Source organism: Epinephelus lanceolatus, chromosome 11 (genome assembly GCF_041903045.1).
Source record: "Epinephelus lanceolatus isolate andai-2023 chromosome 11, ASM4190304v1, whole genome shotgun sequence".
Lineage (NCBI taxonomy): Eukaryota > Metazoa > Chordata > Actinopteri > Perciformes > Serranidae > Epinephelus > Epinephelus lanceolatus.
Genome location: NC_135744.1, coordinates 7,963,112 through 7,988,117, shown reverse-complemented (window position 1 = coordinate 7,988,117; position 25,006 = coordinate 7,963,112). Strand labels below are relative to the sequence as shown.

At 40.0% G+C, this 25,006-nt stretch overlaps 1 protein-coding gene across 1 annotated transcript; it reads left to right on the top strand.

Moving 5' to 3' along the window:
- The first annotated feature begins 1,034 nt into the window (after positions 1 to 1,034).
- Positions 1,035 to 22,741, top strand: hyou1 (hypoxia up-regulated 1). The gene is made up of 24 exons (XM_033643026.2): positions 1,035 to 1,231; positions 2,345 to 2,420; positions 2,688 to 2,781; positions 2,969 to 3,047; positions 3,177 to 3,331; positions 3,762 to 3,838; positions 3,948 to 4,129; positions 4,786 to 4,901; positions 7,189 to 7,375; positions 7,651 to 7,785; positions 11,537 to 11,619; positions 11,841 to 11,973; positions 12,297 to 12,481; positions 12,779 to 12,917; positions 13,235 to 13,292; positions 14,200 to 14,276; positions 14,488 to 14,661; positions 14,820 to 14,986; positions 15,077 to 15,164; positions 15,418 to 15,674; positions 15,762 to 15,846; positions 16,903 to 17,164; positions 17,269 to 17,376; positions 20,357 to 22,741. The coding sequence occupies exons 2-24, from the start codon at positions 2,351 to 2,353 to the stop codon at positions 20,404 to 20,406; spliced, it is 2,961 nt and encodes a 986-aa protein (XP_033498917.2). The 5' UTR covers positions 1,035 to 1,231; positions 2,345 to 2,350; the 3' UTR covers positions 20,407 to 22,741.
- The last annotated feature ends 2,265 nt before the right edge of the window (positions 22,742 to 25,006 follow it).

Here is a 25,006-nt window from a genome sequence, read left to right as displayed (position 1 = left end):
GACAAATAGACAAATGCTTTATGCTGAAAAGACAGATCTACAAAATTAAGATTACTGTCAGAGTAGCAGCAAACTGCAATCAGCATTTCCAAAAGTTACTGTAGATACCCTTAAAATAAAGTTAGGAAATAAATAATGAACAAACTCAGTTAATTTATTAACAGAAACATGCGGTTTGCTCCCTGGATGTACTTTACCTGGAAGTGTCGTCATTCCATTTACGCCCACTAGCTGGACGTGGACCAATTGGCTGCCAGAGCCTCTGACGGCTGTGACTGTAGCCAGAAAATTCGACGTCACTCACTTCACGTGGACCAATCGTGCGGCAGTGCGTGGAACGAGGTGGGCGGGCTCTGTATTGTCATTGCCGGTTGTTGCACCAGGCGTCAAGACAGCCGGAGTTAATTACCGGAGGCAAGGTGTTGTACCTTTCACAATAAGAGCACATAAATTGTGTGTTAGTGCTTGTGGAGGAAATCAAACAAGACAGTTTGTTTTTACGTCAGGGACTGTTCTTTACTTTTCAGAGGAGGGGTGGCTGTGGTATGACTTCATTCTTTTTAATCTAGACCCTCCTCGAAGCTACAAATACCTTCCTTGGGCCTCCCTGAGTGACGTGTTTTTTTTAGTTCAAATGCTACACACAATAAACACAAAATACATTCATTTCAAGTTGTATGTCTCTCCCCTATGCCAAAATAAAAAAACGTAAGAACGTCCTCAGTGCTTAAAAAAATATTTGACATGCCTCACTGAGGTTGCATCACCCCTGCCCCCATAATAAACAACAGTCCCTATCTTTTGGGCCATAATACAATTATAATAACCTTATTTTTAAAGCGAAATTCACAGCTACTTTTGAATGCATTATATAGTTACTTATATTCCCATTTACTTTTGTTACTAATTTTCAGTTTGGTGTAAGATAAACTTCGTCTACGGTGTGTTTTGCGCTTGAAAGCTAACCGGAAAGAGTATGTTTGCTAGTTGTTAGCTTGACGCTAGTTTCTCCCCCAGCAGCGGCTTCAGTGGATCCAATGAGGTGACGCCGCGTTCCGGGCCCGACTGCCGACAGCGAGCCGGTGATAAGGGGAACCAGAAACTACCAAGTGTGACAACAAAGAAGCTCTGAATCAAGGCAAGACCAGAGAAACTCGTCACAGAACCCGCCCGGTGAAGCACAGTCGCTCGGTAGCCCCTTCACAGTTTGCTTTGTGCCGGCTGAAGAGAGGTAAGTTCACACCACAGCACAGTGTGTCAGTCATGCTTTCATATTGATGGTTGACAGACAGTGCGCTAGCTAACAGGAGCGTTAGCTGTCAACTTATGTTTAAGCTGTTTCTTCCATCTCAGTAGTGCTAGCTTTTTATTTGGAAAGGTCCAAAGGTGGTCTGCACTGTCCAGTTGCGTTCGAATTGAATTGTTGACAGTGTAACATTAACGTTAAACATGAATTGTTGCATTTAACTTGGCTATATAGCTAATACATATCAGCAACTTCTCCTACAGCTAGCCACTTCTTACAAGTGATGTCCCAAATGCTTCAGACTATTGGTTTTAATCGTTACTATTTTATAGTCATGAGGGGTTTGAGTTGTGCATCCATTTTGCATTGATGCGTCACTGTCTCACCGGGGACTAGAAGTTCCTTTACAAATTACCCAATGTTCTCTCTCTTTAACACAAACTGTGTCCTGGTTTTTGTTGTCCTCAATCTGAATTTCAATCTCGGGCTGCATTTGCACCAGTGAGAATTCAACATATGCCTTTCTCTGAGGGCATAGTGGTTTCCTGTAGCAGCCACAGCTTTAGGCAATATCAGAATTGAACAATCATATTAATGCCACGTGTCTGGGACTGTACACCTTTGTGGGAGGGACCAGGTGCATAAACTGCTTTGTATATCCTTGATTAAAAGCCATGGCACTATCTGGGAGCTTGAAGTTAAGCATAGCCATATTGGCACTGGAGAACCTTGAGGAAACACACAGCAAGTGGTGACTCGTATCAACAGACTGAGTATGATGTCATTATCCCAGTTTCTACTTGCTGAGTATCCTTGTAAAGGAAGCAAAAGGAGCAGGTTTGGTTTTTCAAGTAGGAGATCATCTTGTTGCTCTCACATAATGAATAAAAAAGACAAGCAACAACACACGACAGGAAGCATCGCTGCAGTGCAGGTGGATGGGCAGTGGATTAAATGTGTTCTGTATTGATGGTGGTGTGTGATGAGGTTTAAAGCTCATGTTTTTACACACTTGTTAAAAAAATGGACAAGTGATGACATGTGAAAATCTGCTCTGTTGATGATAATAATAAATGTTTGATTTGTTCATCTCTACAGCTCGTCATGGGGGGCAGGAAGCTGGTGCCGGCTGCTCTTTTCTGCCTTGTTCTGGCGATGTTGCCTTCACATGCAGGTAATATGATCCATCAACTTATGCAAACAGTTTTTCTAACAAGAAGCCCTGGTTGTATTTGTGAGCAGTGCTGTCATCCAAAATATATTTAACTGGTAAAGACAGACTGACCGTTCAGCTACAGCCTGTTCCCACTGATGAATATATACAGCTATATTTTATCAGGGTTTGGAAGACGATAAGCTAGATCAATTACGCATCTCATGGTCTTTGGTGTTACCTGTCTGCCTTACCAACTTTAAGTGACACATGTCTTTGTGTTTGCAGTGACTGTAGCTGTCATGTCAGTTGACCTGGGCAGTGAGTGGATGAAAGTAGCGATAGTGAAACCTGGTGTGCCGATGGAGATTGTTCTCAACAAGTGAGTAGAACTGCATGTCCTGACCGTGGTACAGTGAGCGTACACACCTGACTTGCCCACACCAAGCTTTCTATTTCTTTTAGAGTATGATTTATTGATGGACAACCAAAGTACAAAGCAAATGAAATTAATACAGCATGAAATGACATTTCAGAGCTGAACATGATTTCTATTGTCTTCTCTTCAGGGAGTCGAGGAGGAAAACACCCACGGCTGTATGCCTCAAGGAAAATGAGAGACTTTTGGGAGACAATGCACTAGGAGTGGTATGTCTTCTTCTCAAATGTCCTAAATTGTATATATTATAGTTCATAAATTCAAATAACTTCAAAATAATACTGATTTTTTTTTTTCCCATGTATGTTATTAATGATCAAATATTGGATGTGTTTCAGTCTGTGAAGAACCCCAAAAGTGTTTATCGACACCTCCAAAGTCTCCTGGGCAAAAAGCATGATAACCCCCAGGTGGCGCTCTACCAGAAACGTTTCCCCGAGCACCATCTGCAGGAGGACCCAGCCAGAGGCACAGTTTGCTTTAAAAACTCAGAGTGAGTCTCTTTAATTTGATTTAATGTCCTATCATACATTAAATGCTTTATAAAATTTGTCTTTTAGTTTGCAGTATTGAGTCTTTAAAACAGTCTGCATGGTAATCCCCTGACCTCACAAGTCATAATGGTGGTCTGTTTATCATTCAGTCTTTACATGGTGTGTACACTAATATGCTGTGTCAGGCTTTGCTGCCCTACAGTGGAGATGCTTGCTATGATTTTCACTTCTGAAAATACTTTTCCCATTATTGATCATCACAGATCTTTTCTAACAATATGACTGATGATGAGGTAGTGCAGCTATCCTTAGGAGTACTATAGTAGTTGTCATGGAAACATTTGTACCAGAGTACCACCTGCTTGCAATAGATTATCGAAAGAAACACAATACTGGCATCTAATTTGGCTCTCCTTTTTTTTCTGTCAGAGAAATGCAGTACACACCTGAGGAGCTCCTCGGGATGGTGCTCAATTATTCTCGTGGATTGGCTCAGGACTTTGCAGGTCAGTTTGCTCGTGGAAGAAGATGCATCATTGTATGACACACTGGAATATGTGGAGCATATTAAATTTTTTTCTTCTTCTTCCTTCTCCCAATCTCTACAACTCACAGAACAACCAATCAAAGATGCAGTGATCACCGTCCCAGCCTTTTTCAACCAGGCAGAGCGCAGGGCAGTCCTGCAGGCTGCACAGATGGCAGGTCTAAAGGTTCTTCAGCTTATCAATGACAACACAGCTGTGGCCTTGAACTATGGGGTCTTCAGGAGGAAAGATATCGACAACACAGTGAAGGTGCACGTTCAGTATTACTCCCAAATACACATTAAAGAATTAGTCTGATGATACATCTATATCTTTTAACAAATGCTATGTGTCCCACGTGACAATGAACGTATCAGCTTACAAGTTATTGTGCGTCTCTTCCTCCTCAGTGCCATAAAGCTCCATTGTTGTTAAAAACACATCAACAAGCCACGCTGTTGAACTGTTTGACGTTTTCCTTCATCACCATGAACCCACACACTGGAGTTTATTTTGACTCAAACCCACATGCACCATACTGCTGCCAGAAAGACTTACTACAGCACCAAATGTGTGTTAATCTGCTGGTGAAAATAGTCCCCAACAAATGCACTAGTTCTCCCTGTTTGAGTCACGTTTATCAGTGCATTGACCAGCTGTTTAGGATTAGCTGAGCCTTTTTATAACTCTGCACCTTTATCAGCCATGGCTGGAGGTATTATGTTCATCAGTCCCATTATTTAGAACGCAACATCTCTGGAATACCTTAAGCAAATTTCTTCTAACTTGACCCAAAGACTAAAGGACAAACTGGTTAGACTTTGGTTTATTCTTGACCATTGGCCAAGAATTTATGTGCTAATTATGACATTATTTAATGCAGATATCTAACAGGATAAAATCTGTCTGATCTCATTCCCTTTCAGAATGTGATGTTCTATGATATGGGCTCAGGCAGCACGACTGCCACCATCGTCACTTATCAGACAGTCAAAACCAAGGAGGCTGGCACCCAGCCCCAGTTACAGATCCGAGGTGTCGGGTGAGTCCCCTGATCCATGAAGTGTTAATTGTGTCTGATGGTACAGAGAGAACAGTCTCTCACCATCAGGCCTGCTGTCTTAAAGAGGTTTGAAATGTGTAAAAAGTTGGTGATGTGCACATAAAAGACATGGGTAGTGTCCATTGGTATGATGTATTTTAAAGAAATAAATATAAAATAACACCGACGTAGTGCATTCAAATACGTGTAACACGCCCCCTAATTTCACCTTTCAGTTTTGCTGACATGACCTGTAAACATGAAACACCCTCTGAAAATCAGGTTCCTAAAGGTACACATTGTATGCTTGGAGCCTTCACCCAGATGAAATCTTGTCACATTGAGTCTTATTGTCAACATCACTACAGGGTGTTATGTGCATCTGTAATGCAAAGCGATGCTCAATTGTCAATGTGAAATTGTAACCAGATTCATTCTGGCTTTTGGAGACACACACTTTTCAAATATAAGAACATTCTTAAGTCTTACAACTTTAGTCTGAGTCATGCACATATTAAAATATTCTCTGAAGATTTGAAGCAAAACATGCAAAACATTTCACAAGACTTTCTGTTGATTGTATTTTTCTTTTCTCTTCATCCTGTCTGAAACTCAGAAAACAGGAAGGTGCACACAGAGAGCAGACCACATACACAACATGCTAAGATATCCATCTCCAGCTGAGGTTTAGGTAGTTGGCCGACATTAAAAGAAGCATAAATGCTGCCTCCGAGGTGTAACACTGGCGGCATCAACACTTAAGTTTTTTTGTACACAGCAGCAGCTGTGAACTTGTGGACAGGCAAATACAGAAATAAATATGCACTATTTTTTTTAGTGGTTAAAAAAACCTAAATGTGGTTTCAAGATAAGAGGAAGGGAAACACATTGGTTTTGCTGTTAAAACAGCAGTTACTTGGGGGCCTGGCAAGTTCAGCTTAGTCTGGCTGCATTGAGCCTCACCTCCTAACTCAACAGATATCAGTCATAAAGCTGGTTATCAACTGGCTCTGTACACTCTGTATTTATATGCAGTTCTGAACATGCTCATGTGAAACAGGAGTTGTTAATTACAATCACACAGGATGTCATCAGAGAGAAGTACTTAATATGATATGAAATGAAATCAAACAGTGATACCTGTGGGATGCTCAGTCAGGTGGAATGTGTTCAATATAATTGTACAGCTAGAATGTGAATGTTTTTCTGTTGCTAAAGCAGAGCACTAAAATACAGCTAGTCAGTGGGGGGAAGTTAACCCCTGATGAGGTCTATCTGATTGAAATGTTGCATTATATAATTTAATTTTCCCATGGGGAGATAGTGGGTCAACGTTTCTTTCCAGTTGTCATCTCATTGAGTCTAAAGAGTTAATTCTCACCAAGTTGTCTTCATGTCATCCTGAGCTGCAGTGATTGAATAAGAGTGTAGGAACATCTCCACTGCTGGTAACCCTGTCAGGGATGAAAGATGGAAGAAATCTAATATGTGAAGCTGTGCAGCACAGGTTACCATGGTGATCTGCCCAAGTTAAAAGTGAGCCGGCTTTGTGATACTGTAAAACCTGAGTTATCAGGTGTCACTGCAGACCCCAGGAGCCAAACACTGCTGCATTTTTGCTGATGTGCTTCTCAGGATTCGTTTAGTACATAGTATGCTAAGATAAAAGCAGAATCTTGCATCTCATGTGGTTGAATTTTAGGTGCATATCCAACATTCACAAAACTTGATCACCCACTCAGGCTTAGAGTAAAGGTGATTGAGTCTAAAAGAATAATTATCTTGTTGTAATCATCCAAACTAGGTTTTGTTGGTAATTTATTTTTCCTTTTAGGCAGGTTTCAGTGTTAATGTTTTATTTTTTCTTCACTCACCAGATCAGTTAAGTGGGTCAGGGTTCTTCTTGCACAGTCATTTTTAATTGCCCCTATACAAATAGTTTTATTTATTTGCAGTTATCAAATAACAAGAAAGACCAATCAGTGCTACGGCACATGTGCAACTCTGCACTCCTTCATTAATTCCATCATCAGCTCCAGAAAACAGTGTGTTTAATTATTTTTTGGGCAAGTGAGTTGCTAGATTAAGTAGCCCAACATGGCATTTTACTTGCCCCGTGCACTTGAACAATCCTTACTGTTGAGCCCTGAAGTTTCGTTCAGTATAAAATATTTTAAATGCTTCTTGCTTTTCGATTTTTCAACTGATTTAAAGCTCCCAAACCACATTTTTTAAGGTGATAATTCAGTCCTTAGACTACTGCGTGTTTCTCTTGTTCTGGCTATAGGTTTGACCGAGGGTTGGGGGGCTTTGAGATGGACCTGCGACTGCGGGACCACCTTGCCAAACTGTTCAACGGGCAGAAGAAGAGCAAGAAAGATGTGAGGGAGAACCACCGGGCCATGGCCAAGCTCCTCAAAGAGGCTCAGAGGCTCAAGACAGTGCTTAGTGCAAACATGGATTTCATGGCTCAGGTGAGTCCAGGGACGTAAACCTGCAGCCCTCAGTCCATCCTGCTTGTTGTGTGTCTCAGTGTTGTATGTCAGAACTAAAACTAAGGTGATAATCTGTCTGGAAAATGACTTCAAATACAGTACTGTCAAGTTGTCTGAATCTGAATCTTAAATTCACTGTCTTAAGGTCTGAAAATGTTGCAGTCTATAAGAAATCAGTGATACAGACTTCTGTCCAGATAATCTTAGCATTTGGTTATAGGACCATTGCAGTGACAGAATATGTGTTTTCTTAGGTGGAAGGTTTGATGGATGACATTGACTTCAAAGCTAAGGTGACCAGGGCTGAGTTTGAGGAGCTGTGCGCGGATCTCTTTGAAAGAGTGCCCGGCCCCGTGCAGGATGCCCTCTCCACCGCAGAAATGAAGCTGGTCAGTATTCTCATTACGTGGCTCTTGGTTGTCCCACATGACAGATTGAGATGACACTTTGATGATCCCTGTGGGGAGATTTGGCTGTAGGGCACTGCGGATACTAGGGTTGGGTACCGAAACTCGGTACTTTTTGTACTTGGTACCGATTCACGTCGGTACTACCGAGTACCGATTCACTTAAAATGAAACTGTGCCAAATTTCGGTACCTGAGGTGGAGGCGGAGCGAGAGCGCATGACTCGCACCTCAGACTCAGCAACAATGGCGACAAAAACAATGTGCAGACAAAAGTTAACGTGCAGCACTGTTCCTAAATGTTCTCAATAAAATGTTGAAACTGAGAAGTTTAGACTATGGGCCCCCAAGGACGCATAGTGCATCCAAATTCACACCCATTCTTCTCTGTGGATTTTCTCCGCGACCGTGCGTCCAAGCGAGAAGCCACGCATATCACGTGAAACAGCAGAATTGTAGCTTTCCGACAAGGAAAAAACGGTGATCCAATGTTTTCACTGTGAAAAATTACAATAAAATAATGTATAACAGAGCTTTCATACAGCTTTGCACACACATTACTCTTGGATGGATTACTCGCGAACGCAGGCTCACACAGAAATGCCACGCACATCACATGAAAGCGCAGGACCACACACATCATTGTGCTGTCATCCCATCACGCTCTAAATACAGATCAATTGTCTACAAAATAAAAACTTGATGAATTTCTTTACAATCCATTATACAGATCTTGTTATCAGTCACTTCATACAGTGAGGAATATCTTATCTTACCACATCTTAGGCTTGCGTGTGTTTCTCCCTGTCTATCCACATTTGTAGTCCGGCTTTCAAGATGCAAATATCTCCATATTGTCCAGTTGACACTCCATCAAACTTTGTATGACAAGACCAGACACTTCACCTTTGCGCACCCAGACAGCTGCAGCCTAATGCATGCTGACAGGGAAGTAGTCACCATATACATTGAGGGGGACACGTGCCCCCCCCACCAATGCCCAAAATGTCTCCCCAATATATAACTGAAACTGAAAAACAAATATTATCTTGGAGGACATCATTGCACTTGGTTGACTATTCTTCTATTATCTTAGATGTAAATATTGCATGTTTCTTTCAGATAAAACACATTTTTGACTTGTGAATGAGTCAATGGAATTTCTTGCAATAATGAAAAAATACTGGCAATCATGTCCGCCTGGCACAAACCACATGTTTTGGACAACTGTGAAGTGACAGAATGTCCCAGCATCATGGTTCTTACATTACCAGATTCCAGAGAGTCTCCCCTCTTCATATATGGTAGAATATGTCTTTTTCCAACTTGCTATGGTGAGATACATGTAATAATGTAAGAATTTAGGCACACAGATTTGTTTTTTTTTCATTGATATAAAAATTAATATAAAATACAGGCACATAGAAGGACATGAAATGATGGCAAATCTGGTTAGCACAGATTGTCCTGAAAGAAACAAAATATAGCATGTGTATGTAGCCTTTATAATGATTGTGATATGAGCTTAAAAGTAAAGGCAGTAAAAATACCCCAAAAAAAGGCCTAGGGCCCATAGGGTTAAAAAGTACCGAAATAAGGTACCGTTTGGTACCGGTACCGAATTCCAGATACCGGTACCATATCGGTTCAGTTATGAACAGTACCCAACCCTAGCGGATACAGAAAAGCTAGATAGAGTACCATATATACATATGACATAATACTGTCTTGCAGCCCACCACTTACTGAAGGCGCTCCTGACTTTTCTTACAACACTTTTGGGCAACAATATCACATCAAATTGAACTATTACAAAGGAAATTTAACTGCTATACACAAGATGTCTTCGTCATTTGAAAAGTGAAAAGTCCATTCTCAGTCTATTTTCACTGGAAGTTTCATGATTTCACACCACACATTGGGTCAGATACATATTGGACCACGATTGGCCTCCAAACTGGGGACGGGCATAAGTATGCGAGTACTGAATGTGGAAGTCAGTACTCATTCAACATATAATCCCTTCTTTTTTTTTGTAAATAAAACAAATGTAAATGTATGTGCATTTTTTGATGGGATGCAGTGATGCGCTCTGCAGTCTATAAATATCTGCACAGATCCATATAGCAAAAATGACAGATGTTCAGTGTTTTCAGTTATGCATCACTCTGTCAACCGTTACGGGCAGAATGACAACCAGACATAATAGTGATGTTTGGAAATACTTAGACAAAATGCATAAAATGAATATGCAGTGCAAGCTATGTAATGTTAAACTTGGGCGTCATAGCTGATCTTTACAGTCTGTGCAGAGCAGAAAGTAAGGTTAACCCTAATCCCTTTCACATTTGGCTTGTGTGTTCATTTTGTACCCAGTTTTGTTTTTTTGTTTTTTTTGTTTTTTTTTTTGAAAGTACTTGAGTACTTAAATATTCTTATAATAATTCCAACTTGCGGCTGTGTGTTAAACTGTGATTTAGTGTGAGCACAGAGAACTTTCCCCCGTAAGCAGATGAATGTAAAAACATCCTTCTTATGTCAAACTCTGCACATAAATCATTCTGCACAATTCTGAGGAGGGGGCAGATATTCTGCATTTTTTGTCCTGGCTCTATAATGCTTAAAGGCTTTAATGATACAGGCCAGAAAATAGGATCAATTAGAGTTGTGACCTCTCTGATTCTCTGTTGCTGAGGTTGGGCTTATTGTGCGTGTATTCTTATTTGTTGTTGTATTCCTATTTGTTGGTTTCCCTTTTGCTTAATTGAAATAAGGTAACTGAAAATATAGAGTATATATAGTATACCATAATTATACCATAATTATTAAGTATGCAATGATGGATTGAAAAACAAAATGATAAGTGGCACAAAAGCAAAGCTCATTTGGGAAAACTGTTTAACTTTATTTGCTCTCAGTGGAGCAGTTGGATTTGCAGGACACATAAAACACAAAGCACATAACACAGCACAAAGACCAACATAAATACACAGTTAAAATGGTCAGTTAGTTAAAGTAATTAATTAGTCAATTGAAATTTAAAAAAACATTAATTTAAACCATTTAAAAATAACTAGCCTTTCCTCCTAGAATGTAGGAGGGACATGGCAGAGGCTATACAGGATTAATTGGTTTTAGCTAGCGGAGCCTGAGGAGGCTTCCAGATAGCAGAAACCGAAACTATTGATGTAAGGGATGGGAACAATCATACAGCATGGATTCTGCTTCCTTATATAACTGTTGGTTGTAGAGTTTCCTGTGCAGTGCTTGTTATTCTGTTGCAGACATTGACCACTTTATTGAGTGCATTTTTATATTTGATCCTAAGAGATTGATGCTGGCAGATAAAAGCAAAGGTGAGCACAGACTCAATAGAAAATCAATAAAACATCATCATCAGGGTCCTGTCAACATGAAGCTCAGAGAGTTTCCTGAGACAAAAGAGATGCTGCTGGCTTTTCTTCTACAACATGTCAGTATTACTCTTGACTGTTGATTGTAGGGCTCCACTACTTCAGTATTCTGGCCATCAATAACCTCAACGTGAGGAGAAGGGGAGAACATCTAAAATCAATGCACATCAGCCAGGTCATTTGCCATCTTGAGGTGTGGACTAATGAAATGTTACTGTAGAGCAAAGTCTATTTAATTTCTGAAATATTGAGCAGTGACTATAAATGAAAGGATGTTTGTATTACTGCTGTGAATCTGAGTTCTTATATTTCTGCCAACAGGATGAAATTGAGCAGGTGATTTTAGTAGGCGGCTCCACCCGTGTCCCCAAGGTTCAGGAAGTGCTCCTCAAAGCTGTGGGCAAGTAAGTGTTAACCACAGAGCTACTGCTCTCATTTGAATAACTTTTACTTTCAAAACTGAACAGAAGGAACTACATTCTTCCACAACTTGGACTTTGACTCCACACTGTTTCGTTGATGGTTTAATTAGAGAAAATTGAGTTTAAGTTCAGCAGGTTTGGTGGAATTAAGAATACCTGCAGCTGTAATTAAGATTTGTTTTGTTTTGTTTTTTTCAACGCAGAGAGGAGCTGGGGAAGAACATCAACGCAGATGAGGCAGCAGCCATGGGTGCAGTGTACCAGGCTGCTGCCCTCAGCAAGGCCTTCAAGGTCAAACCTTTCCTAGTCCGAGACGCAGCTGTCTTTCCTATTCAGGTCAGTGCAGGTTGTTCACTGCCTCATGCTGCTGGAGACAAATTTAATTAACATCACTTTTGAAAGTCATTTGTTGAATTTTCTAATGGCTTTGCTGATAGATTAATGATATTAATCATTGGTTGGGAAGCTGAATTTTAACAACATTCAACTATGTGTCCAAAATGGACATGCAGTATTTATTTGTACACTGTTGTGTGCATTTTTAAACAGGAATAAAATATAAATAGGATGCCATGCATTCTTCACATTTGCAGAATAAGAAAATAAATCCCGAATACAAGCTATGTTAACACAAACTAAATGCTTTTTAACTCCATCAGGTGGAGTTCACCCGAGAGACAGAGGAGGACGGGGTCAAATCCATGAAACACAACAAGCGTATCCTGTTCCAGAGGATGGCGCCCTATCCTCAGCGCAAGGTCATTACATTCAACCGCTACAGCGATGACTTTGCCTTCTACATCAACTACGGTGACCTCAGCTTCCTGAGTCAGGAAGACCTCAGGTTGGTCAGCTGGGTGCTTGAGCATTTCTTTGCTTCCTGGAGCTCTTGAAAACATTTTTATGCACACAAATGCACCACTTAAGCATTGATAGTTTCATTCCTGGACTGACAGTGATTTAAAAAAACAACTAGGAGAAACCAGGGGTTACAGAAAACTTGTATTATGGTATTTGACTTGACTTTGATGGCTTGTAAAGGAGTTTAAATGTATGATTCCTACCAAATTGTTGCTCTGACCCATCACTGTTTCCCTCATGATTTGAATGTTGTTTTCTCTCCGTTGGTTGTGTTTCACAGTGTGTTTGGCTCTCTGAACCTGACCACAGTCAAACTGTCTGGAGTAGGCAACAGCTTTCAGAAGCACGCAGACGCTGAGTCAAAAGGCATCAAAGCCCATTTTAACATGGATGAAAGTGGGGTGCTCCTGCTGGATCGGGTCAGTTACAATTTTTGACTGATTTGGCTTTCCTGCTGAGCTTTCACACAATTAAACTAATGACTGTTAGCTCTTGTTTGTTGTAAGGACACAGTATTTGAGTGTTTTTACCTTCTGGTATGTCAGACGTACAAACAAACAAGATATTTGTGCTGAACAATGAAACAGTCATGCTGACTGACAGCTGATATCTTACACTTGCACATACACAGCAGAAAAGAAGCATCAGGGTTTGTTAGTTTCATTCATTTATATGAAATCACAGAATCGAAACATTTTTATCAATAAAATTAATATTTTATTGTTGTAATCCACAGGTGGAGTCTGTGTTTGAAACTATTGTGGAGGAGAAAGAAGAGGAATCAACATTAACAAGTAGGTTTTGCAAACATGTATCTGTAACTTCAGCCGTCCAAAATCTATGATCAGTGTTAGAAGAGTGGTAATTCGGGCCCTATTTTCATGTAGGTGCAACGCCCAGTGTTCCAACTGTTATTACTGTTATTTTCCCGAACCTGGTATGCTCTTTACCTGTTTATGTGATATTTTGTTCTTGGTGCATGGTGCACAGGTGGGAGGAGAGAAGAAACAGGTGGAAGTTTCATTTAAATGAGGCAGTGCAAAGCCAGACTATTTTGGTGGAGATTTGGTCTTAGATGTGTTTTTGAGACATTTATTCTCAATGTAAAACCCCTCTGGTGCAACAGTGTACTAGGGCTACACTGAGTGAAATAACATCTCAGATTACCAGGGGAAAAAAAGGCATCTTGAGGTAAATTAGCAATGGAAGTGTAAAAGGAAAAAACATAAGGGGTATTGTGTATATTATGATGATTATTATATTATTATCATATTACTTTTTTATTCTGTTACCTCATTATTATTATTATTATTATTATTATTATTATTATTATTATTTTAATGATATTGCTATTACATCATATACTTCCTGTCACTACATGACATTAGTATTATGATATCTTTGTCTGTGCAACATATCTCATAGCCTCCTTTTTACTCCACACACACCAACCTTTCCAGAATCAGGAAACACAGACCCATTATTACTGCCTCTCATGTAAACATCCAAACAATAACACACTCACACACATTACTTGATACCTCTCCATTGATTGCTGCTTTGTAGGAGCTGTAGAACAATATACAGGAGTAATACTTTGATGGGATTGCATGTTTAACATGTAATGTGAATTGCCTTCTTACTGATTCATGCAGTCATATTATGACTGACTAACTGAACCAACAACTGGCTCTCTTTCAGAACTGGGTAACACAATTTCCACTTTGTTTGGAGGAGGATCGTCAGAACCTGCTCCAAACGTAACTGAACCTGTCCAGGTATTTGCAGCTCATGACACAGTCAGTTAGTCAGGGTCAGGAATATTTTTATTAAGCAAATGCAATAAGGCTCGCATGAACTCTAGATTTCACACTTAGGATAAACAGCCTGACCTGCTTGCCATAGCTTTTCTGGTACAGTTTCATTACTAACTGACAATGCTTGGCCCAAGACTGTAGCTGACATTGCTCCCTGATCTTTTGTGTTCAGGACGAGGAGGAAGTGCCTCCGGAGTCTGGAAAGGATGGCAAGGACGAGGAGGGCAAGGGCGAGGCCAAGACGGACGAGGCTGCCAAAGACAAGCAGGAGGATTCAGAGAAAAGTGCAGGTGAAGAGAAAAGTCAGGAGAAGACGGAGGATGCAGGCAGCAAGACTGATGCCAAGGTAAGATCTGTCACATGTAATGTCTCTGAGATGTCTTGAATGTCTTTGACATGAATTCAAGCTAATGTAGACTAGTCTATGAAATGGTAAAAATCTAATAAAAAAAGAGCTTTTTACAGACTTGGTATTGAAACTAACCTAATTTCTGCTGGTAAAAGGAGGAAAAGGATGGAGAGAAATCTGGAAGCACTGAGGCAGAGAAGGATGTGGAGAAGAAGGCAAAACCTCAGAAAAAAAGCAAAATCTCTGAAGACATCACAGTGGAACTCGTCATCAACGACATCCTCGACCCCACTGCAGATGATCTCACTTCCTCTAAGAAGAAGTAAAGCAGCAATTTTTATTCCTTTTTAAAGCTCTTGTGTTGTTTGGTTCTCAGGTTTATTGGCTAAAACACGTCATCTTGTCTTTTCAGGTTGCAGGATTTGACAGACAGGGACCTGGCCAAACAGGAAAGGGAAAAGTCACTCAACAGTCTGGAAGCTTTTATCTTTGAAACACAGGTAAGCTACAAGAAGAAGAAGAAACAAGCTTTCTGATTTTTTTTTTTGGCTTCTTTTTATTAAGTGTAGTTGCCAGTGCACCTTAGAGGGAATACAAGCCAACATAATTCTAAGTTGTTTAATGATTTAATGTCATGATAAAATCAGGAAGTAGGCTGCGAGAGAGAAAAGATGCAGTATAACCGTCATATGTCACCACATCATCTGTGCCCACTCCTGAAATAACACACAGTACTTTTTGTTCTTTCTCCAGGACAAGCTGTACCAGGAGGATTACCAGCTGGTGGTTTCAGAGGAGGACAAGGAGCAGATCTCCGCCAAGCTGAGCGAGGCGTCGGAGTGGATGGACGAGGAAGGCTACACGGCCACTACCAAGCAGCTGAGAGAGAAGCTTTCGCAGCTGAAGAGCCTGTGCAAGGACATGTTTTTCAGGGTGGAGGAGCGACGTAAGTGGCCGGACCGGCTGGCTGCCCTGGACAGCATACTCAACACCTCCAGCTTCTTTTTGAGGTGAGTGTTGAAAGGAAGGTGGGAAGAAGCTGGAGATGTAAAGATGTGTTGCTTTTGTACTGACTCATTTTTCTTTTGCTTTCAAAGGAGTGCCAAAATGATTCCAGAGGATGACCAAATTTTCACTGAAGTCGAGCTGAATATGTTGGAGAAAGTGATCAATGAAACAATGGTAGGTGGTGAATAGGGTGACCAGCTGGGTGAAATTCAGGAAAGGGGAGTAAGGGGTAGGAGGTGTCACAGTAGTGTTGCTCCTCAGCAAACCATATTCCTATGCAATATGGAATTTCTTTTTAGAAATTACCAGGTATGGATAAGTATAAAAAAAGAAAAGAGTATGGAAAAATATTTTTGTTTCCAGACTATTGTTCCAATTCTGTTTTCTCAAATATAAAATTAAGGCTTTCAAAAAATAAATTGATAATACAAGCAGTGTTTTTCATGATGTCTAGAGCAGGCGGCCTTTGCAGCCAAAGAGGGTGCAGGCCAGAGCGAGCTTGATAGAAAGACAAGAAGTATGGCATGCAACTGAACGCACATTCCTACACTGAGGTGCCTCTACGCTTGTACGTCTCAGGCCATGTTTACACGAAAACGATCCACTGAAAACAGAATCGTTTTTCATTTTCGTTTTGAAAAAGTTCCGCATTTAGACAGCAACGTTTTGATAACAATCGCCGTGCACAGGGATCTGCAAAAATGCTGCAGTATACATGCCAGGCCAGTAGTTGGCGGTGTGATACTTAAGCTTCCTTCTACAGAGCGGCGATGTATAAACAAACAAAATGGCAACCGCACAAACGTTTGTCTGGACAGACGCCGAGGAGTTGTTACAGTAAATCTACACTATGATGGGGAAGCGTTGATAAATTCAATAGGGTGAGCAGCGCAAGCAGAGCTCGGGAGTCCGCCATTGTTGTTGTGATGGTCAACTGTCTCGCGCATGCCTAGTGACTGGAAGCGTAATGCGTAATGACTTTTCTTGCCTGGCAAATGTCTTCAACTATCAAACTCTATTCCCCCAGATCTTAATGTCTGTTATAGATTTATTGTCTTCAAGCTAAGATAACTCTGATTGCATCACTATGACATTATATATTTTCTCAGACTTAAGAAGGTCCTTCCAGTGCCACAGAACACATTTTATAACTGTTTCCACAGCCTGAGTAGTTCTCCATGTATAAAGTAAACTGACCTTAAGTTGTAAAATTGCCTTTGTTTACTCCAGACGTGGAAGAATGAGACGGTAGCAGAGCAGGAGAAACGCTCTCCAAAGGAGCGGCCCATCCTGTTGTCCAAAGACATTGAGACTAAGCTGGCCCTGCTGGATCGAGAGGTGAACTACTTGCTCAACAAGGCCAAGTTTGCCAAGCCGAAAGCTAAAGCCAAAGCCAAGAACAGCACCAGCTCAGAGAAAAGCAGCAAGGCCAACAGCACAGCGGAGGAGAAAGTCATCCCTCCCACAGAGGAGAGCACGGACACAAAGAGTGGTGGGTCACATGTGACTATTATTGTTCCCCTGTGAACAAGAAACAAAATTGAACTGTAATAATGCTTACAATAATGTCCCATGTATTCTTTTATTCAAATGCAGAAAGCCCAGAGGAGGTGCAGCCGGGCGAAGCCCCACCCACTGAAGAGAGCACTTTACACACAGACTCAGACAGCCAATCACAGCCCACAGAAGAAACAACAACTACAGGTCGGTCTGCCTTACCCGTTGGTGATAATGCCGGAGAACTTTAGGGGGTGGACAAAATAATTGGAACACATTAAATTAGGTCTAATACAACACTAAACTACAGGCTCAGAACTCACCACTGAACTGAATGAACTTTTTACTGACTAAGTCTCAACACAAATGGAACATTGCATTACTGCTAGACTATTGTCATGGATCACATTAACTTGTCATCATTCTGTCACTTTATCCAGTAAGAATGTAAAGTCCAGGTGAGGTATGAGTCAGTGAATGATAGCTCTTAATGCAACTACAAGATCATTCATCCTCCAGACGGGTGAACTGCAAAGCAAGTTTGACAGGGACAGGCTTTCTTTGCCTTTACCCGCCAAGACAATACCTAAAGGCTCAATCAGAGATAAATGGCACCACGATAATGGCTGTCAACTTGCTTTGATATCCCAGGTTTTCTGCCTCAGGCTCTGTGTGTATTCATATCAAAAGGGGCGTTTGGCATCATTTAACTCACTCATCATGTGCCGTCTGCTTCCACATATGAAGAATATGAAAACATATTACAGCAAAAAGCAACACTGCTGCTCTAAATAAATGATGTCAATTTGTAAGTTAATACATTTTATCACTCGATGCACTCTCAGTGTCTACTGTTTATTCTAACATGATAACTGCAACTTCTACAGCTCTGTTTAGTTTTGGGCCAAATCAAAGAGGAATTCATATTCTTTGTTGAATATTGTCTGTGATATATATATATTTATATTTATATATATTTTTATATTTTCATATATATATATATATATATATATATATATATATATATATATATATATAAATATAATCGTCATACGAAATAATAATATAGTGAACTATTACGTTTTACCACCTACGGTTTTATAGAAGGCTTCCTCTAGAGCCAGCGTGGGCAAATGACCAGAGAACACTAATACACATATTCAGTAGTTCAGTGAGGGCAACAACAGCCCTGCAAATAAAATATTCTTGCTCTGATTTCCTGCAACACTAATTGAATGCATGTAGGTTCCCATGTTAAAAACTTAAGTTGCTTGGTTGTCAACTACTAAATTAATCTCTTAGCCTGGCCGATGGTCTCACCCCTCTGCGGTATGCTGGCCATGGTCAGCTTATGACACTACAAGACTAAAATCACCAGTGTCCTCCATTTTCATCATTATTACGACTACAAACATAACTCACATAATCTTATGTGTCCTGTCACAACACCTGCCAAACTCAACCTTTCAGTGTAAGCTGTCCTGTACAGTGCTGTACCTGTCTTAACGCCCCAGTGTCTGTATGTTTTAACACCATTCATTTGTCCTGTCTTCTGATCTTCCTCTAATGTTCCTGTCATTTATTGCACCACGTGTCCTGTGTCTTTTTGTAATGTTATATTGCACAGAAAACACCAACTATTTAATCAATTGGCAACTAATATGATAATTGATTAATCAGTTTGAGTAATTTTTCAAAGAATTAAAAGAAAAATCAAAATTCCAGCTTCTTCAATGTGAATATTTTCTGGTTCCTTTACTCCTCTATGGCAGTAAACTGAATATACTTGTGTTATTCAATTTATAGTAAGGCTGTTGTAATCATGAATTTTAGTTGGTGATTAAATGTCATGCAGATAATTGCGATGTCTGTCTGCTGAGCGCATTCACATGCTCTCTGTCTTACTTGACCACACACTCTACACTCGCACTATACACTGAGCTATTCCTCCGTGTTTCCATCTAAAAATCTTTATGTGAATTATCTAATCAGAGAAGCTGGATGGCAACAATAACTCCTCCATAACATCCCCTAGAGCTGTCAAACACACTGCTGCGCCCCTTAGGGGAGACTCTCTGCAGGAAATCAAGAAAGCTCAAAAAAGAAGCAGCTAATAGATAAAGTTAAATTGTTGTCAGACGATAAACAATTGGTTCCAAGATTTCATTTCAGCCAATACATTCCGCTTCTTCACACGTCACACTTGTAACATTGGTTTTAAATTCCCTTAATTGTGAAATCCAACAAATATTCAAAATGATCACGGTGAGCTCAAAGAAACTCAATCAGGTGATTTCGTACTAATTGAGGCATACTATGACTGTAGAGTGACGTTATTTCCAAAGCAGTTGCTTAGTAAAAGGCACTTTTCAGCAGATTTCAGTCAGAAACTCTGATCATAACCTCCCCCTGAACAGGTGAGCCGTGCAGCATAAGTTACCATGGCAATCTAGCCACCAGAGAGGGAGAGCCACCACTTGGACATTGAAACCTTTTCCCACTAATCTCACTTCTCAGTACACCCCTCTGCTCAAAAGTGCATGACAATGTGATATTATTTATTACATTAAAATGCTGCATTACATTCTCCTCTCATCCTGATGAGCATTTGTTTTACATTTTGACAAGTTGATAATGTGGTTTCACCATTTCAGTTTTATCATAGTAGGAAAAGGCAGCAGTCTGCTGTCGGTGCTGAAACTGATGTACACTAAGCCAAAGCTCATTCTTCTCTCACTGACATTTCAGATGTTACATATAACAGCCCAGGCTTTGCAATAGAGAATACATATGATTGATGTCTTACATTTCAAGAATGATATGAATGCTTGATAGTAAGATGTGAATATTTTAACACCAGCAAAGATGATAAAATGACGAACCAGGTCTGTATATGTGGTTTTACATCCAGCCAAGGCCCTTCAAATGTTGCAGTGATTCAGTCTCAGCTAACCTCAACAATAGCTTATTGTGTGCCTTTATTGAAACCATAAACGTGGTCCAGAGTTTCTCAGCACTAGCAGCGTAGACTGGTTGATGAATTAGCTGTGTTTGTATTTTGCTTTGTTAGAACTGGTTATTGTACTTCTGCACCTTGACCACCCAATTTCCCTATTTGGGATAATAAAGTTTACCTCAATAAAGTGTTCCTTGATTCATTTTTTTCCTTCTCTGTCCTCATTTCCAGGACCAACGGAGAATGCCCAACTTGAAAACCACATAGACGATGAATTATAACAGCTGGAAGTGGGGGAAAAAAATCACTATTTATTGACAGTGTATAAATGTTCAAGTTCCTTCTCACTCTGTTTTTTCAGTTTGTTTGTTTTTCTTTATTTTTTGTCTTTATGTCCTTGTTTATTGAACTGCTGGAAGCCGATTGGATAAGGATTGGAGACCACTCATCCCCCCCCCCCCCCCCCCCCCCCCTTTCGTGTGCTGTTCATCTCTTTTGTCTTTCATGGATTCTGTAAGCAGGGGGCACTTAAACACCACGAAGAAGCAGTTCAACAAAAATAAAGCCCCAAGACTGCATCTGTACGTTATCGGTGCAGGTCCAGACAGAATACTTTCTCACATCCAACGGATGATCACAACTGACATCAGCAGTGCTTGGCCATATTCTAACTATATGGACATCTGACAAGGCTGAGTGCTGTTCTACTCTGGTTTGTCATTCACAAGCATCTTACGTCCTGCTTTGTCCTCTGCACTGCGTGCTCAACCATGGCATGTGTATGTGAGATTAGTATTTGTCCTAACACCTGCACCTTTACTGACTCTTCATGGCCGCTGAGTAAGTGCACTACTTAATGGTGTTGATCACAATGGTGGGTGAGGGGTTGGTCAGAGTCGTTTGGAGGATTCTCGTGGATTTTTTTTTTTTTTTTTTGGTCCCAATCCAGATTTTAATTGGTCATAATATAAAATTTGTAGGCATACATGGTAAAGTGGCAGAAGCATTTAATTTACATACAGTATGTTTAAAACTATATTGAAATATCAGTCAGCTGATTTGAATGGAAAATGTCTTTAACCTGGTGAATCATTATATTAACTATAAATATGATGTAACTATAAATATGGTAGCATGGTCAACACATTCTCACTCTCAGCTAGTCAAATACAGCAGCTTGGTTAGTGGCCCTCTGCTGCAAACTGTGATGCTCTAGGTACCACTGTAACGTTACTTTTGGACGTGTTAGTTTCCCTGTCAGTTTCCGCTCATCACATGGTACAGTGCCTTTTAAAATAAACTTCCGTCTTCACGGTAAGTGTAGGTTTCACGGCCAGAACAACTTTAGAGCTAGGCAACAAAACAGCTTGGTTAGGCTTTGATAAAGATCATCCATTTTCTGTAACTTTAACCACATTACATGGCTAAAAAAACTCAAGTTGAATTGGTTTCACACGGGACACAAACAGCAGTCTCCTGGGTGAAAGTCCAGTGTATGTTTGACCCATCTACTAACCCTCAATAACTCAGACTTTCTCGCTCTTTTTACTACCTTATTGCTGCGAACGGGAGTACATTGACGTTAGTTGAAAGCAGATGTCTTTCATACACATACTGTAAAGTGCCTTGAGCGTAGGTAACAGATGCCAAAGGGTCTCCGACCAGGCTGCCGTTTTTGACACCCTGTGAATGAGAATGTGTTGGCATGGTACAGAAGCAACAACTCAGAAGTGGCTGTTAAATCAGAATGACTAAATTCTACTAACATGTTTACTATAGAGAATGATGGCTGACATTATACTTGACCAGAAATGCTTGCAGAAATGTGCATCATGTATGAACGTGCAAATAGTGGAACTACCTGTTTCTAAGCAGAACTACCAAGGGTGTCCTTTAGTGTTAAGTCACTTATTGTACATGTCATTTTTCAGTATAATTATTTGATTTAACATCCAACATAATACACCCCCTGTTGTTCATTTAGTTTTTTGTTTTTTTTTTCACCTAATTATTGGCTGAATAGAATCATGATAACCTCGCCTGATGGAGCAACAAAGGCAGCATTTTTGGGTCCATCATGTAGCAGTTAGAGTTGATTGACTGCTTCTGTATGTAAACACTGAACTAGTTCTAAAACTGAGCTGCCAAACAGGGATCATTCAGCATTTACAGAGTGTCTCCATGTATCAGCCTCCTATCATTTTTCTGATCCGGCTGGATAAACCAAAATGACTGATGAATTAGTTTTCCAACTGATGCCAATACAACCTTTGAGAAGTGCTTGAATGTGTTTCAGTGACAAACTCCATGTTTTCAAAGTCTCATAAGCTGCTAAATGTTGTAGAAGAGGCGGTGTGTTAGTGTCGTCACTGTTCTTTACCTCGACATGCCCTGTGGTGCAGATTCTTGCTGAGATGTTGGCTCCATTTTTCCCGTTAGAACAGGCAGCGGGGTGGGGGGGACTTGGATCAGGAATTTGGGTCAGCTGTGTGCATCTGTGTTTGCAGCACTCTGGATTATTTGAAGGGGGGAACTGAAGAAAAAAAGGCAGGAATGGGAGATGCAAACAATGTTGTGTTTCTAAACTGTTAATAAAAGATCTTTTTTTGTTTTTAATTTTATTGTCATTTTGTTAATGAGTTGATGTGATTACCAATCTTACTTTAAAGGTCAGGTGTTACAACACGCATCCATCATGTAGATTTGTCCTTGCCAGATGACCGTGTTATTAGTTGTTAAGCTATGCTGCACTGCTTTATATTCATAGTTTATTATTCACTGTTTCACATTCGTCCAGGAGTGACATCTGTAAAGTTAATATGTTTTGCACACACTGAAATAATAATTTGCTAATTTCATGTTAGCTTTTGTTAGCAAGGTTAATACATCAATCACAAATCCAGCCAATTCATATCCTTCTTCTGTTGTCCTAATAGTTTTTTGTATTGTTTTTACAGTAATCTACTACACATTGTCCCCACTTTTCATGTGCCATAAATGCTAGCAGGAGGTTTGTGCCACAAACTGTGCCATGTTATATTTCAGTGACGGCTAACTTTTGTAGTTTTTCATATCTGTACCTTCATACCTAAAATAAGGAAAAATCAAAGTTGCTCAATTTAGAAAGTCCCTTTGCAATTATAGACCATTGATTTAAAAATTCAGAGAAGTGAAATGTTGCTTTGAGTTTGACTTTGCATTTTGTTTTTCCTTGCTGAGGGGGGAAGTGTTTCTGTGATTGTGATCGAAAAAGCCAATTTATAGATTTTAGTTTTACTCAGGAAATGAATATTATTTAGACGTCTCTTTTTCTTTGCTACTTCTACTCTCCCTGGTTTTGTCCACGAAGCTTTATTCTTCATCTTAATCTGAAAAGTAACCAGTTGGAGAAAAAAGTGCAAACTTTCCCTTGAAATGTGGCTGAGTTAAGTCAAATGACAAGGAAATGTGAAAGTACCTGAAATTGTACCCAAATACGTGAGTGAATCTTCTTGGTTACTTTCTACCACTGCAAACATGGACAACAATCAACAGAGCTGAATAATGCCAAATCCACGTAATGCATCAGAACACACCTTTTTAAAGTGGTACAAAGTGCTTTGAAGATTCAAATTGTGAACATTATTATATAACGTAAATCTTTATTTAAAAGCCTAGTTCCAATTCAACACCCAGTCCCTTTTACTATCCTGGTGTGGCTACACATTTTGACAAATAAACGGCTGTCTCAATTAGACACCTGGTCAGCCAGGCAGTTCATTTCCATAGAAGTTCTTTGGATGTATGAAACCACCTGGTTGCTGGTTACCCACAAAAGCTAACCTTAGACAGCTGTTTTGTCAATACGGAGATCGTTAGCTCGGTTGGATTCTCCACAGTTCAATAGTTGTTGTTGTGTTGTTGTGTCGATATGCTGGGTGCAGTAATCCTCTGGTGCCGTGAAACAAGTGTCATAACTTTCTCTCTCTGATGTGCTGTCTGTCAGAGCAAATGAATGATTTGTAATTGATATGTTATTCAAAGCCTAATTTTATACAAGTAATATTCATACAGGTTCAAATAAACAATATGATGACAATGATAATATGACTTGTCCCAAATATAAGCCTGGTAAATTCAGTGGTTTAAGCAAATAATAGCCTGGGCTTCTTATTGAAAAAAAAAAAAAAAAAAAAGTATCTCTGAAACTGATAACAACACTTTGACCTCTGCAATGTGACAAGAGGCCCCAAGTAGATTCTGATTTTTTGTGAGGGTTCATGAACCAGTGGTTTACTCTTTAACCATGTGTTGTATTTCATGCATGTATCATGTAAATCTGAAAAGTAACCAGTATCTAGAGCTGACAGATATTATAGTGGAGTACAATATTTCCTTCTGAAATGTAGTATTTGTAGTAATGTAATGTAGTAACGGTATAAAGTCATAAAAAATGCAAATACTCAAGTGAAGTACAACTTAAAGTATCTTAAAATTGCACTTGAGTAGGTCAGCTTGAGTAAATGCACTGGGGAAATGCAGGCTAGCCACCTGCAGCCCTGTCTGAGGATTAGTCCTGACATCATACTGTGTCCAGCACTCAGCTGTAGTGAAGCTCACTTTGTCACAAACAAGCAACAGAGGCTGGGGAGCCAGTAGAGTTCACCCCCTGTGTGTCATGGATTTATAAACAAGTGCACTTCCAGATCATAACTTCATGTGTCTCCCAGGCTTTATAGAGAGCCCAGGCTCCTTGTGTGACAGATTCTCTGCATTGAGGGAACTAAAGAAACTATTTCCCAAATGACTATAATGTCAAATTCAGCTTCAAGTACTTCTGAAAGAATGAAACATACTGACAAATGAATATACTTTATTAAAAATACCAGTATAAAAGCACAG

Coding starts and splice junctions, on each gene's coding strand:
- hyou1 (XM_033643026.2), top strand. CDS start 2,351: ATGGGGGGCAGGAAGCTGGTGCCGGCTGCTCTTTTCTGCCTTGTTCTG. Junction 7,376..7,650: donor ACATGGATTTCATGGCTCAG/GTGAGTCCAGGG, acceptor GTGTTTTCTTAG/GTGGAAGGTTTGATGGATGA. Junction 17,165..17,268: donor GAGCACGGACACAAAGAGTG/GTGGGTCACATG, acceptor ATTCAAATGCAG/AAAGCCCAGAGGAGGTGCAG.